Source organism: Penicillium psychrofluorescens, assembly GCF_964197705.1.
Source record: "Penicillium psychrofluorescens genome assembly, chromosome: 3".
NCBI lineage: Eukaryota > Fungi > Ascomycota > Eurotiomycetes > Eurotiales > Aspergillaceae > Penicillium > Penicillium psychrofluorescens.
Window position 1 is genome coordinate 2049324 of NC_133441.1, and position 11802 is coordinate 2061125.

Below are 11802 nucleotides of genomic sequence, written 5' to 3' on the forward strand. Positions count from 1 at the left end.
AAGCGAAGGTTGACTGCCGCCCCAGCCTTGTTGTGTGCGCCAAAGAAGCCCAAAAACAGACGGATATAAATCAGAGAACCGAACCATCTCCAACAATGCGAAGGCGAAAGCGAAGCGAAAGATAAAAATAAAAAAAAAGCAAAAGTCTATGCTTGGGTTGTGGGTCACTGCCATTTCCCCATTCCGTACACCAATCAGGATGGAAGGGGAGATGTAGTGGTGGAGGAGGGTGCCTCAGGGATGTTCGTGGGAACACACACAGAGAGAGGAAGAGTAGGTAGGAAAAAGAGTGGAAAAGAAGGAAAAGCACGCCGAACACCGTCCACAAAGACACAATGCTTTTGGATACCTATTCAACCCCCATGAATGCAATCGCTATTCAAACAGAGAACAAAATATAGAGAAAAACGAGAGTTTAGACGTGCGACTGGCTCTGGCTCGACCTCGAGCGCTGAGATAGAGACCGCCGGCCACGGCTGGAGGGCGCCCGATCCGACGAGGCCGGGGGCGCATGTTCGAAGAAAGGCACGAGATCCGGGTTCTGGCTGGGCGGCATATTCGACTGAGTAGGGTACTCGTTGACGATGCGGTCGTCCGCAGCAGTTTCGGGGTGGATTTCGATGCCTTCTTGCCGGGCCAAGCCTGCGTGAGGACTGCTGGCTGGGAAGGCCGTGTCTTGGGGGCGCTCGATGGGTGACCAGCCGGCGATACTGCCGGCGATGACACCGGCCATGGCGGCAGCAGGGCCGAATGTCGAGTTGGATCGGGAGCGTGTGTTGCGGCGGGATCGAGACTCCGGTGTGGCTGGCTGAGGAGTCGGGCTGCCGTTGTCTTCGTTGCCCGGGGTGGGTGGGGGAGAATCACGAGAGCGGGAGTTGCTGCGTGAGCGAGGCAGCAATTCTTGCGGATTCTGGAGCTTGTGCTTGATATGTCGCAGTCGTCCTCCGCGAACCCTCTTGATGAAGGTCAGTTGGTCGCGGATCTCTTCGAGGGCTGGGTTCCATTCATAGCGACGGTCTTCGTCCGAAACAACAACTTCGGGGCGCTGTTTGCGGTGCCAGAGGTGTGGGATGAGTTTTCGGATGAATTCGTCGGGGATAAGGCGGATAATTATCCCAATTGGCACCGAAATGGCACCCAGAACCAAGCTGACAGCCCAGTAGGAGCCCTTGTCGAGGCGCGATACGGAAAACGCCGCGCCACCAACAAACGCGATCAGCACTTGACCGCCAATGATGATGAATTGGATACCGATGAACCACTTGTTCTTGAGAACACCCTCCAAGATGTTGAGGTTGTTGTCAATGCGGCGGCTGTTGTACTGGTTGAAGATCTGCATGAAGACAAAGGTGTTGAACACAACCGTCTGCATATGACCTTCATCCCAAGGGAAGATAGACATGCCAGCAAAGTTGAGCACGAACGTCACAACCAACTGATAGATGGCCTGTCCGATGATCATCTTCCACATTGTCAGAGTGATCAGGGGCATCGACTTGGACTCGGGTCTGCGGTTGAGAACATATGGCAACGGAGGATCCGTCGCCAAAGCCAAAGCCGCGAAAGTGTCCATGATGAGGTTGACCCACAACAGCTGAACCGCACTGAGAACCGAATCCTCGCTGCTGCTGGCCACGGCCGACACGAAAGTCAGGACGACAGCCGTGATGTTGACAGTGATTTGGAATTGGAGAAACTTCTTGACAGCGTCGCTCACAGTGCGACCCCATGACATGGCCTTGACGATCGAGGCAAAGTTGTCATCCATCAGAATGATATCGGACGCTTCCTTGGCGACCTCAGTCCCGGTAATACCCATGGCAAAGCCAACATCGGCGGTTTTGAGGGCCTGCGCGTCGTTGGTTCCATCTCCCGTCACAGCGACCGTCTCTCCCAACTTCTTGAGTTGAGTGACCAGAATCTTCTTGTCTTCTGGACTTGACCGCGCAATGACCTGCAGCCGTGGAATGAGTTGGTTCATTTGACGTGGACTCAACCGACGAAACCGGGGGCCTTCAATGGCAACACCACCGGGGGTGTAGATGCCACACTCTTGGGCAATGGCTTTGGCCGTCGTGAGATTGTCACCTGTCACCATCCGCACAAACACTCCAGCCCGCTGACACACATTGACGGCTTCGGCAACTCCTTGTCGGACGGGGTCCTGAATGCCAAAGATGCCGAGCAACGTCATGTCCTTGAAGAGAGGTTCGAAAACCGCCAAATTACGGTCGTTTTCCTGAGTCGGGAACCCACGAGGAGGCCATTGCTCGTAGTCACGGTACACCAGGCCAATGCATCTCAGAGATCGCGACGCATAATTTTCCGTAATGTTCTCCAGCGTGGTCCGGGTTTCGTCATCCACCGACACCTCGGACAGGTCCTTGGTAGGATCACGCAAGATGCGAGTGGAATTGGAAGTCAAGATTTCTGCGGCACCCTTCACCAGCATGCGATGTTTTCCATTTTCCATCCGGATGACCACGGCCATGCATTTGCGGCCAGAGTCGAACGGGAACATCTGCACAAACTTGGCGTTTGCGCGCTCCTCGCTCGGTGGACCCATACCTAGGAATTCTCGGGCAAAGGAAAGAAGCGCAGTCTCAGTTTTAGATCCGATAAACGTCTTCACCCCTTCTTGCTCGCCTTCGAAGGCAGTCGAGTTGAGCGCGATTGACTTGAGTAGGAGATCCTTCACAGGCGACGAAAGCGTGGACACGAACTCAGAAGCAGAAACCCCGTCCGACTGATCGGATGAACCATCACGCTTGTCCCCAAACCTCGAGGCAGTGCCGAGAGTCGCAGAGACAACGCTCATTTTGTTTTCTGTGAGTGTTCCGGTCTTGTCGGAGCAGATGGTTGTGGCATTGCCCATGGTCTCGCACGCCTTGAGGAAGCGCACCAGGTTGTTATCTTTGATCATTCTCGTCGTGGCAAAGGCGAGAGCAAGCGTGACCGCGAGTGGGAGGCCTTCCGGTACGGCCACGACGACAATGGTGACGGCCACAATGAAGATCTGAAGGAAGGCCTGGCCTTTGACGTCGGCGCCGCCGTCCATGTCCTTGAGTCGGACGAGGAATTTGATGAAAAGCACCACGAACAACAGCAGGCCCGCGGCGAGACCAAGCTTCGCAATGTATTCGGCCAGCACATTCAGCTTTGTCTGCAAAGGGGTGGTCTCGCCTTCTTCCTGGAGAGACATCATCGTCCGGCCGTGGGTCGAGTGAACACCGGTAGCAGTGACCAGAAACATTCCCATGCCTTCGGACACTTTGCCGCCCGACACAATAAAGGGATCCATCTTTCTCAGGTCTTCGTGGTGTTCGATCGCCTTATAGACATCATCACCACCAGTTTTCCGGAGCAGATCTGACTCGCCCGTTGCCGAAGACTCATCAAACTTGACATCGTGACCGTTGATCAAGATTCCGTCCACGGGCACCATGTCGCCCGGTTCCAGGTATACCACATCGCCGACCAGAATGTCATAGACGGAAATTTCCTCCGTCTTCCCGGACCGCATGACCTTGACCAGTCGGTTCTCTTTCTTCTTGTTGAGCTTGGCAAACTGTCGTTCCTTTTGCCAGTCGTTGGCAGCACCGACCACAACCACAACCACAATGGCAATGATAATCGCCAGGCCTTCCACCCACTCCACACCGGGCTCGCCGTTCTGCGGATGGATTGACTGCGGGATTCCCACAGCAAGGGAAACGACCGCAGCGATGGTCAGCAGGATCAGCACCTTGTCGTTATACGCAATCCAGGCCAGCTCCCAAATTGATTTCAGTTTTCTCTCTGGCAATCGGTTATCGCCATATATGCGCCTCCGATCGGAAAACCGTTCTGGCGCCTTCTCCTTATTTGTTCCTGACGTCCCGGGCCGGTTCTCCCCAGTTGGCGAGGTTGGTGATGGCGACGCCGACTTGGGCCTGGAATCGGTCGAAACCGCATCATTGAAGTCGATTGTGCCATCCAATACCGTTTCATCCGCACTCAGTCCACTTTGCACATTCGTCCGTAACCCCTTTTCCAACCCGCGCAGTCCCCCGAGAGCGTATAATGCGCCCAGACTCTTGGGATTCAGCAGTTTGTTCAGTTGGCCCGGCGAGAAAGCGAACTTGTTATCCTCCACGACGAACTCGGACTCGCGGTCCGGATCGGGCTTGAGCGCGTCCTCGTCATCGACATTGGTATAATTGGTGATATCAGATCGGGAGGTGGTCTGCACGTAGGTGTCTCCGCCGTACGTGCTGGAAGTTTGGCTGGTGTCCTCGGACTCTAACGAATTGCCGCGCGAGCGCGTCCCGGGCACGGCGAGGAAATTGGAATGGGTCTCGGGGGTCTTGGACTTGGGCGAGGAGACATTATGTGGCGAGGTTGGTCGACTATCTCGATCCTTCGACTCGCGCCGTGGGTTCTCGAACGAGGCACTGGAGTGGATGGATCCTGAGGACCGCAGGTCGGTGGGAGAGACATTGCCGTTGTGGAGCAGGGCGCTCGTGTCGGTGGCATCGACCGTTTCGGTGGAGAGCTGGAGCGAGGCCTGTGGCGGACCCGGGAGGATCTGGATCGGGGGGTGGGCGTTATCCGGGGTGCTCACGGCGGACGTGTCAATGGTGATGGTCGGAGCTCGTTCCCGGCGGAGCGGCGTGGAGGGAGACGGGGTTGACTCGTCGTCCTCTGCTCGCGAGTCGGACATGGTGAAAGAAGGATCGCGGATCACGCCGACTCATCTACCGCGGACCCCGTGCTCATGGAGATGGCAGTGGCCCGGTCGTGAGATGGCTCAAAAGGAAACGGAGGGAGAGAGGTAGAGAGAGTGCCCATGGGAGGGATGAGAGGGAGAGCGAGGAGGAACGAAGGGTGAACAGGGCGGAAGAGAAGGATTGCACGCCGGAAACGATGAGGTCAACCCCTTTGTGCAGATCGGGCGATGTTTTGCTTTCAGCCACGGCAGTATGCAGGAGCACCGAAAGCCCCAGGGATGGTCCACGACCCTCAGGACAGGACTACTGTATTATCTTTCTCTTTTCCTCTTTTCCTCTCTTCGGCTTGAGGAATAGTCCATGGCTTCCGTCTCTTCACCCCGAATACGGCATACCAGACAAGCTCATAGCGTTTTGCACTGCCTCACTGCCAAGACCTGCCCGACCCATCCGGCTTGGCTCCACCAGCGAATCGAAAGGGACTCTGAGAGAGTCATTCATGATTCACTCTTCTACGGTAGTTATACGGTAGCTATGGTAGTTACCGGTGGGATAGAAGAACAGAGAGTCTGGGCTCGTCTATTATTAAGCTATACTCCTGACTCACACAATCATCATCCTCGTGCCACCGTCTCGTATATATGTCTGTATAGTCGCTGCGTATACCCTTCTACACCTACCCTCTTCTGCCCAACGACCACCCTCACCATGCCCAATCCCATATCCACCCACGGCTTCACTGCCGTTCCCGCTTCCGCGACAACACTCCTCACGTCAACACCCGCCTACCCAGCACCAACCAGCCCACCAAGCCCAATCCCGGTCACCTCGACGCCAATCCCCAACACACCACTGGCACAGCGCATCAACAGCTACGCCAAAACGCGTCTCCCCGAGCCGACATACCACTACTCACTGCGCGTGTACCACTACGGGCTCGCGATCAAGCAGTACCGGTTCGCCGCACACGCAGACTGGCAATTTTCCGATGAGACGTACTTCCTTGCATGCGTGCTGCATGATATCGGGACCACGGAGGAGAACATCACCGCCACGCATTTGAGCTTCGAGTTCTTCGGCGGGATGCTGGCTATGGATGTTCTTCGGAATACTTCTATCCACAATCCCGGCGGAGATGGCCCGGGCGGAGCTCCGGCTGGTGTGGCGTCGCGCGACCAGGCTGAGAGCGTGGTCGAGGCGATTATCCGACACCAGGATTTATGCGAGGTCGGGAAGATCACCGCACTGGGCCAGCTACTACAGTTGGCGACCATCTTTGGTAAGGACTTTGTCTTCCCTCATCTCCGATCATCAGCAGTGTAGCCCTGGAGTAGGATGTATGTTCGTAGCGGGAGACGAGCAAATGCCGAAAGGCGGAAAGCTAAAACTCTAAAACCAATACTGGGGCTGATGCTGATCATTAACCACTAACGTGGTAGACAACACGGGCACCTATGCTGATCTGGTCCACGAGGACACCATCAAGGACGTCTGCGCCCAGTTTCCGCGTCACCACTGGAGCGGCTGCTTCGCGGCGACCATTCGGCGGGAGAATGGCCTGAAGCCGTGGGCGCATACCACGGCGTTGGGCGAGGAGGCTTTTCCGGCCAAGGTGTTGGGGAATACGCTGATGGAGCCGTATGAGTAGTGGGCATGGCGAGTGAACGAACTAGCAGACACGCGACGATGCAAAGCGAGCGATGAGAGAGATGATGCATTTGTAGTCGATTGAGAATTATGCCCTTTGCCTTGCTCTCCAATCCTGGATGTTCTCGCCCGCTCGTACTAGTATCGAATCCGACGTTCCTCCTAGCCCTGATCAACCCATCCTAATGTACAACCGAACATAACATACACGAGAGATAGATGGCTACTCTGGCTCCACACTGCCACCCTCGTCCTCCGCCTTGACCTTCCAGATGAACGGGTACTGCCCGGACTCCAAATAGCGGTCCTTCATCGTCTTGTCGAGCACCATCGCCTTGCTGGAACAAGCAAGCACCTCGACCAGCTCGGCCATGCGCTTCGATTCGGTGAAGCTGCGGGTGAGGTGAGGTTTGCCGGCGATCCAGATCGAAACGGTCATGCACTGCGTGAGGAGATTCCCTTCTCCTAGGGTGCTGCTGGCGTAGTACAACGCGTTGTGGTAGTCGAGCAGCAATTCGGGGAGGTAGGTCCGGCGGATGTACGCGAAGTCTTTCTCTTCGTCCACTATGCACACGGTCAGGGTTAGAGGGGATCGTGACGCGGAAAGAAATGCACTTACTGTCGGGGCTCTCAACCAGCCACTCGTCATCAACCACACATCCGATGTTGACTTCGATATCTCGCATCACATCAGACATGTCGCCAAAAAGGGCCTGAAGAGTGCCGGAGTCTCGACGGCGTTTGGTCCTGCATTCACTGATGAGCTTTGGTTGGCGTCGGCCATATTAGGAAGAGGACACTCACTTGGAGATCTGCTCATGCAAAACGGCAAACTGTTCCAGCGTGTCGAATCCAGCGATCAAAGTCTCCAGATCGGAAGTCTTGGCAGATCGCAGATATGTCGTATACAGGCCAGTCGGCTTCGGTTGTGCAACGCCGTTGGAGCCCGATAAGCTCCGTCGGTGAATACTGTTCTTCCGCGACTTACTCGGACCGGATCCTTCCCCGGAGTCGTCTTCCTGGGGCGGGAACTGGAAGATATCGGACCCGAAGGTCTCCTGTGAGATATCGCCTATGGGCATACGCCGAGCCAATTCACGAGCAGCGGCAAGTTTGCCAGCAACTGCGTAAGAAACAGGTTAGCATCATCGGACAACCAAACGCGTTGTGTCTGGGAACATACCAAAGAACTTCCGGTACAGCCAAGCACAGCGCTCGGCGATCTTGAGGAATTGATTGTTCGACGAGCGAACCCACTCGAGACTGCGGATCATCTTTTCGTCCTCGTCGGTGATGTCCGTCCCAATCAGATCCTTCTTGACAGGGTTCAGCACGAGACCATCTTTCTGCCGTCTCACCCGCGAATACCCAGTCACGGCACTGGCGCGCTCGATGGTAGGCACCTTTGCACTTAGCCATGCCCATTGAACGTCGAGGACAGCCTCGACATCGATGCCATGCTTCTGCATGAGCCGGAGCTGCTGCTTCCGCTGAGCGGGATCAACGATATCGATCAAAATCTTCGAGAAGACGCTATGAGCCATCTCCGTCGGCAGGAGAGAGGCGTACAGCGGGATGCGGTCATAGAGACCCATCTCTTCCAGATTCGCAATGTATCCGGCCACGATCACCGACGCCATCTCCAAGAATTGAGAGTCTGCGGAAGCGTATCCAATGGAGTTGACCACCACGTAGATGTGAGTAGCGATCTTCAACGCCTCTTCGTCCTCGGAAGCAATGAGGAAGGCCTCGTCCACTGGCGAACGGGCCAGCTCCGGAACGATGGAGGCTGCTCCGAACTTGTTGGTACTGACTTGGGAAACCGCCTGAGCGAGAGTCGAGAAATATGAATCGTATCCTTTGCTTAAGATGGCGGCCTGGAGGTTGCGGAAGGGGTTGAGCGCTTCGCCGCCGACCTGATCATTGCCCCTCAGGTACTGGAGGAACTTTTGCAGGTCTGTGTGTCCAGCTGGCTCCGGCTTATAGGCGACAGGTGTGTTGGGAGAATGGCTCAGCTTCCGTTGGAATTGCTGGCAGAATCCCTGGTAGCGTGACAGCACGACGCGATTGAAGTAAACGTAGAGGTAGTCATCCCAGCTCCGACAGACCTTGGCGGCAGCCTCGGTCTCACCGCAGAGCAGCGCATACACGGCACGCTGGAAGTCATCCGTGTTGGGACTGCGCGTCAGAGCCGAGCAGGCGGCACGCCACGACTCGTTCGAGCGGCTGTTCATCATGCGAGTCATGCCATCATCGGCAGGCGTTCGAGTGTTGACACCATGAGAGTCGTCCACGCTGGAACCACACAGGCTGACTGCTCTCCAATTCTCCATGCGGCCCCGAGCCCAGTCGCGGATTTTGGTCCAGTTCTCGCCCTGTCTCAACATCTTCCAGCACGTCATCCAGGTGGCGCGCTCATAGAACTCATCCTGCTTCTGAAGACCCTGCTTTTGCCGAGTGAGCGCGTCGGGGTCCAGCTGGGTGATCAAGGGCTTCTGCTTGTCGTTGCTCAGCAGAGCACGCGAGACCCCCGGCTCGTTCGGATCCAGAGGTTGCGGCCACGCGCGCAGGCGTTTGTGTCCCTTGATCGCTTCCTTGGTGAAGAGCCATCCATGCGCCCATAAACCCTGGCCTCTTTCCGCTTGAGCTTCCATGTCGGTGATCAGCAGATCAAGATCTTGGTTTCCGGTCTTCGACGTCTCCTCCAGCCATCGCATGGCGACCACGCACTCGAGACCGTACTGGTCCGCGGCCAAGAACTCCTCCCAGACCTCGCGGTCGGACGAGTACCGGTGGAGATTCTGGAAGGCCGCCTGCCGGCCTTCCTTGAAAGCAGCCCGGCTGGCGGGGTCGTCAATACTGATGAGGTTGAGCAAGAGGCGCCAGGTGTCGACCTCCAACTGCAGCCGTTGCAGCTCCTCTTCGGTCTTGGTGTCATGCGACCCGCTCGACCGATACCCCATCTTGGCTCGTTTCAGGGTTTGTTGTTTTTGGATGTCCTGCATGGCGTTCTGCGCCAGGTCGCGATAGCCCTCCACGAGCTTGTACGCGGCCTGGACATTTTGGAACTCATCTGTCGTGTTCTTCCGCTTGAATTGATCGAGTTTGTCCGCGAAGGCTTCGATCTGGCGAGTGACGCGGTCGGCGGTCCGGCGAAGGGGTTGCAATGCTTCCTGGGCGCTCGTGGCCGTAAACAGCTCGGGGGAATCTGGTGGTGGTCAGTATTGACAGTGCGACCACGAATTTTCCTGCAAACCTACTTTGAGTCTTGCTCAGCAGCCCGGAAACCGACTTGAGACGGGGCTCAAGGAGAGGGACGCCGGATTCCGTGTCCTCGTCGCCGGTCACGTCGTCCATCGTCTCGTCCATTTCCTCATCCTCGTCCCCGTATTGCTCCTCTTCGTCGTCGAGGATCTCGTCCTCGTCTTCCTCGACAGACTCCTCCTCGTCGTCGATGTCGATAACATCGTGTGCCTTGGGCGGAGCACGGGCAGCCTGTGAGGAGGCCATTAGCAGGAAGCAGGGTCAGCGACCGCAGCATACTCACCTGGCGTAAACTAGGACCCGAAGCCGCAGAGCGAGTCAGCGGCGCCATGGTGGTGGTTGTTGATGGAGAAAGTCCGTCGTGGTGTTTGTCTCTTTTGCGTTGTTGGGCGCGTTGGTTGGCCGGCGAACGAACTAACGCGATCGGGTCTAGTGCGGACTCGGGCACATATTTTTCTCGGTTTCCGCTTCTCGCTCTCTTTCTTTCTTCCACAAATGTCATTAGGCTTTCATTAGAGTCTCGGAGCGAAAATTTACTCCATGTTTGCTCAGGTCCATAGGGGCCTCTCAGCGTGCTCAAGATTGTCTTAGAACAGCTTCGTCAGTTCTTTCAACTAGCCTAGTTCTCTCATTTCATGGGGGCTCAGCTTGAAGGCTCTGGTACATTCATTCAACTACTACTACTATTGTTATCGTTCGCGCGTTGCTTCATCTTTAGCCGCAGCAGGCTGGCCTTGGGACAGCTCACAGTCGACGCAGTGTCCCCTCGGGCCTGGTAGAAGGCGTTGCAGCATTCGTACAGGGCGTCGACCTGGGCCTGGCACTTTTCCTCCTTGTAGCCGTTCTTGGTCAGGCAGTCTGTCTCCGTCAGAGATGGTCCTGTAGGCCGATCGAGAAGTGTAATTACCTTGGATGGCGCACTGGCAGAGAGTCCGTCAGTCAGCCACAGACCGATAGAGAAGAGCAGAGAGAAGACCACTTACGGCGCGCGGGTGGCAGGGAGGATCATGGGCCAAATCCTGCTTGAGATTCCCCTGTAGCGACCGGTCAGTGAGCGAATGGGTCAGACAATCAGAATGATCGATCCTACCATCACGAAGAAATGTACCAAAGGCAACAAAGAGAGCACGGAGAAAGGGAGTTAGTTGCATCATCCGGCTAAACAGGCACGGAAAAAGTAGATTCTCCGGGCCTGATATCTTCCCTCTTTCGCGCGCAACCTCGTCTCTTTCCTTCCGTCCTTCTCTCTCCATCAATCCTACTCGCCTCTTGGACTTCTGTCTTTCCCCCCATCACTGCTCTTCCAATCGCCCCAAGTGCGTACTACAACACCCAAAATAATCCCCCCAAAGACCTTCAAACTGACTCTTCTATTAAGCGTCGCAAACGCCACTTGACTCTGCCCCGCGCATCTCTGATCACCGTCTTTTTTTCCACGTAAGCATCCCGTCGCACGCGCTCCGTGATCCTGAACCATCTCTGATCCGCCACAGACTCAGCCAAAATGACCGAAGAAGGAGACAAGGGAGGAGCGCCCGGGGAGACTCAGCACCTCAACATCAAGGTGACCGACAACCACAACGAAGTCTTCTTCAAGATCAAGCGGTCCACGCAGCTGAAGAAGCTGATGGATGCCTTCTGCGAGCGCCAGGGCAAGCAGATTGCCACCGTTCGCTTCCTCTTTGACGGCACCCGCGTTCGACCAGAGGATACGCCTGACACGGTATGTCCTTTTCTCTCTTTCTCTCCTCTCCGGTCTATTTCAATGTCTCGAGAAGAAACTAATTTTGCCATTTGTATAGCTCGACATGGCTGATGGCGACACGTTGGAAGTCCACCAGGAGCAGATCGGAGGTTAAAGCGCTGCGCCTCACCACATGGGGAGTGTAGCATTTGCGAGGCGGACCGTCGTGCGCGCACCGGACGACCCGACATGCATCAAGTGCGAACGGAGTCGCTGGGCTCTTTTGTCGGCGCTGTCTCTCGCGGGGGGTTGATGCTGCGTTTTTAACGAGTCAACGAATTTAAAGAAGGTCTCTCTGGTCTCTCGGACAGTCAGCCACATACACTGGATATCCGGCGTAGAATTTGTAGACTGTCTTGCTTTTCATTCTGGTCGAATGATTACCTCGTACATACTGTCAACTCTCCTGTTCTAGTAACCGAAACGAGACACTTCATT

At 55.8% G+C, this 11802-nt stretch overlaps 5 protein-coding genes across 5 annotated transcripts; 2 read left to right on the top strand and 3 right to left on the bottom strand.

Moving 5' to 3' along the window:
- Positions 1–415: 415 nt before the first annotated feature.
- On the bottom strand, positions 416–4702 carry PFLUO_LOCUS4902 (plasma membrane calcium; the record flags this gene model as incomplete). Its single annotated transcript, XM_073782297.1, has 1 exon — positions 416–4702. One exon carries the CDS (start codon positions 4700–4702, stop codon positions 416–418), a length of 4287 nt encoding a protein of 1428 aa, XP_073638967.1.
- A 715-nt stretch (positions 4703–5417) lies between these two features.
- PFLUO_LOCUS4903 (uncharacterized protein) lies at positions 5418–6357 on the top strand (the record flags this gene model as incomplete). The annotated part of the gene is made up of 2 exons (XM_073782298.1): positions 5418–5988; positions 6149–6357. The coding sequence occupies 2 exons, from the start codon at positions 5418–5420 to the stop codon at positions 6355–6357; spliced, it is 780 nt and encodes a 259-aa protein (XP_073638968.1).
- Positions 6358–6579: 222 nt separating this feature from the next.
- On the bottom strand, positions 6580–9951 carry PFLUO_LOCUS4904 (Nucleoporin nup84; the record flags this gene model as incomplete). The annotated part of the gene is made up of 6 exons (XM_073782300.1): positions 6580–6920; positions 6976–7103; positions 7161–7479; positions 7540–9564; positions 9617–9851; positions 9904–9951. The coding sequence occupies 6 exons, from the start codon at positions 9949–9951 to the stop codon at positions 6580–6582; spliced, it is 3096 nt and encodes a 1031-aa protein (XP_073638969.1).
- Positions 9952–10290: 339 nt separating this feature from the next.
- PFLUO_LOCUS4905 (mitochondrial) lies at positions 10291–10713 on the bottom strand (the record flags this gene model as incomplete). The annotated part of the gene is made up of 4 exons (XM_073782301.1): positions 10291–10478; positions 10528–10540; positions 10604–10654; positions 10711–10713. The coding sequence occupies 4 exons, from the start codon at positions 10711–10713 to the stop codon at positions 10291–10293; spliced, it is 255 nt and encodes an 84-aa protein (XP_073638970.1).
- A 411-nt stretch (positions 10714–11124) lies between these two features.
- PFLUO_LOCUS4906 (SUMO protein smt3) lies at positions 11125–11479 on the top strand (the record flags this gene model as incomplete). Its single annotated transcript, XM_073782302.1, has 2 exons — positions 11125–11343; positions 11423–11479. 2 exons carry the CDS (start codon positions 11125–11127, stop codon positions 11477–11479), a joined length of 276 nt encoding a protein of 91 aa, XP_073638971.1.
- Between the last annotated feature and the right edge of the window lie 323 nt (positions 11480–11802).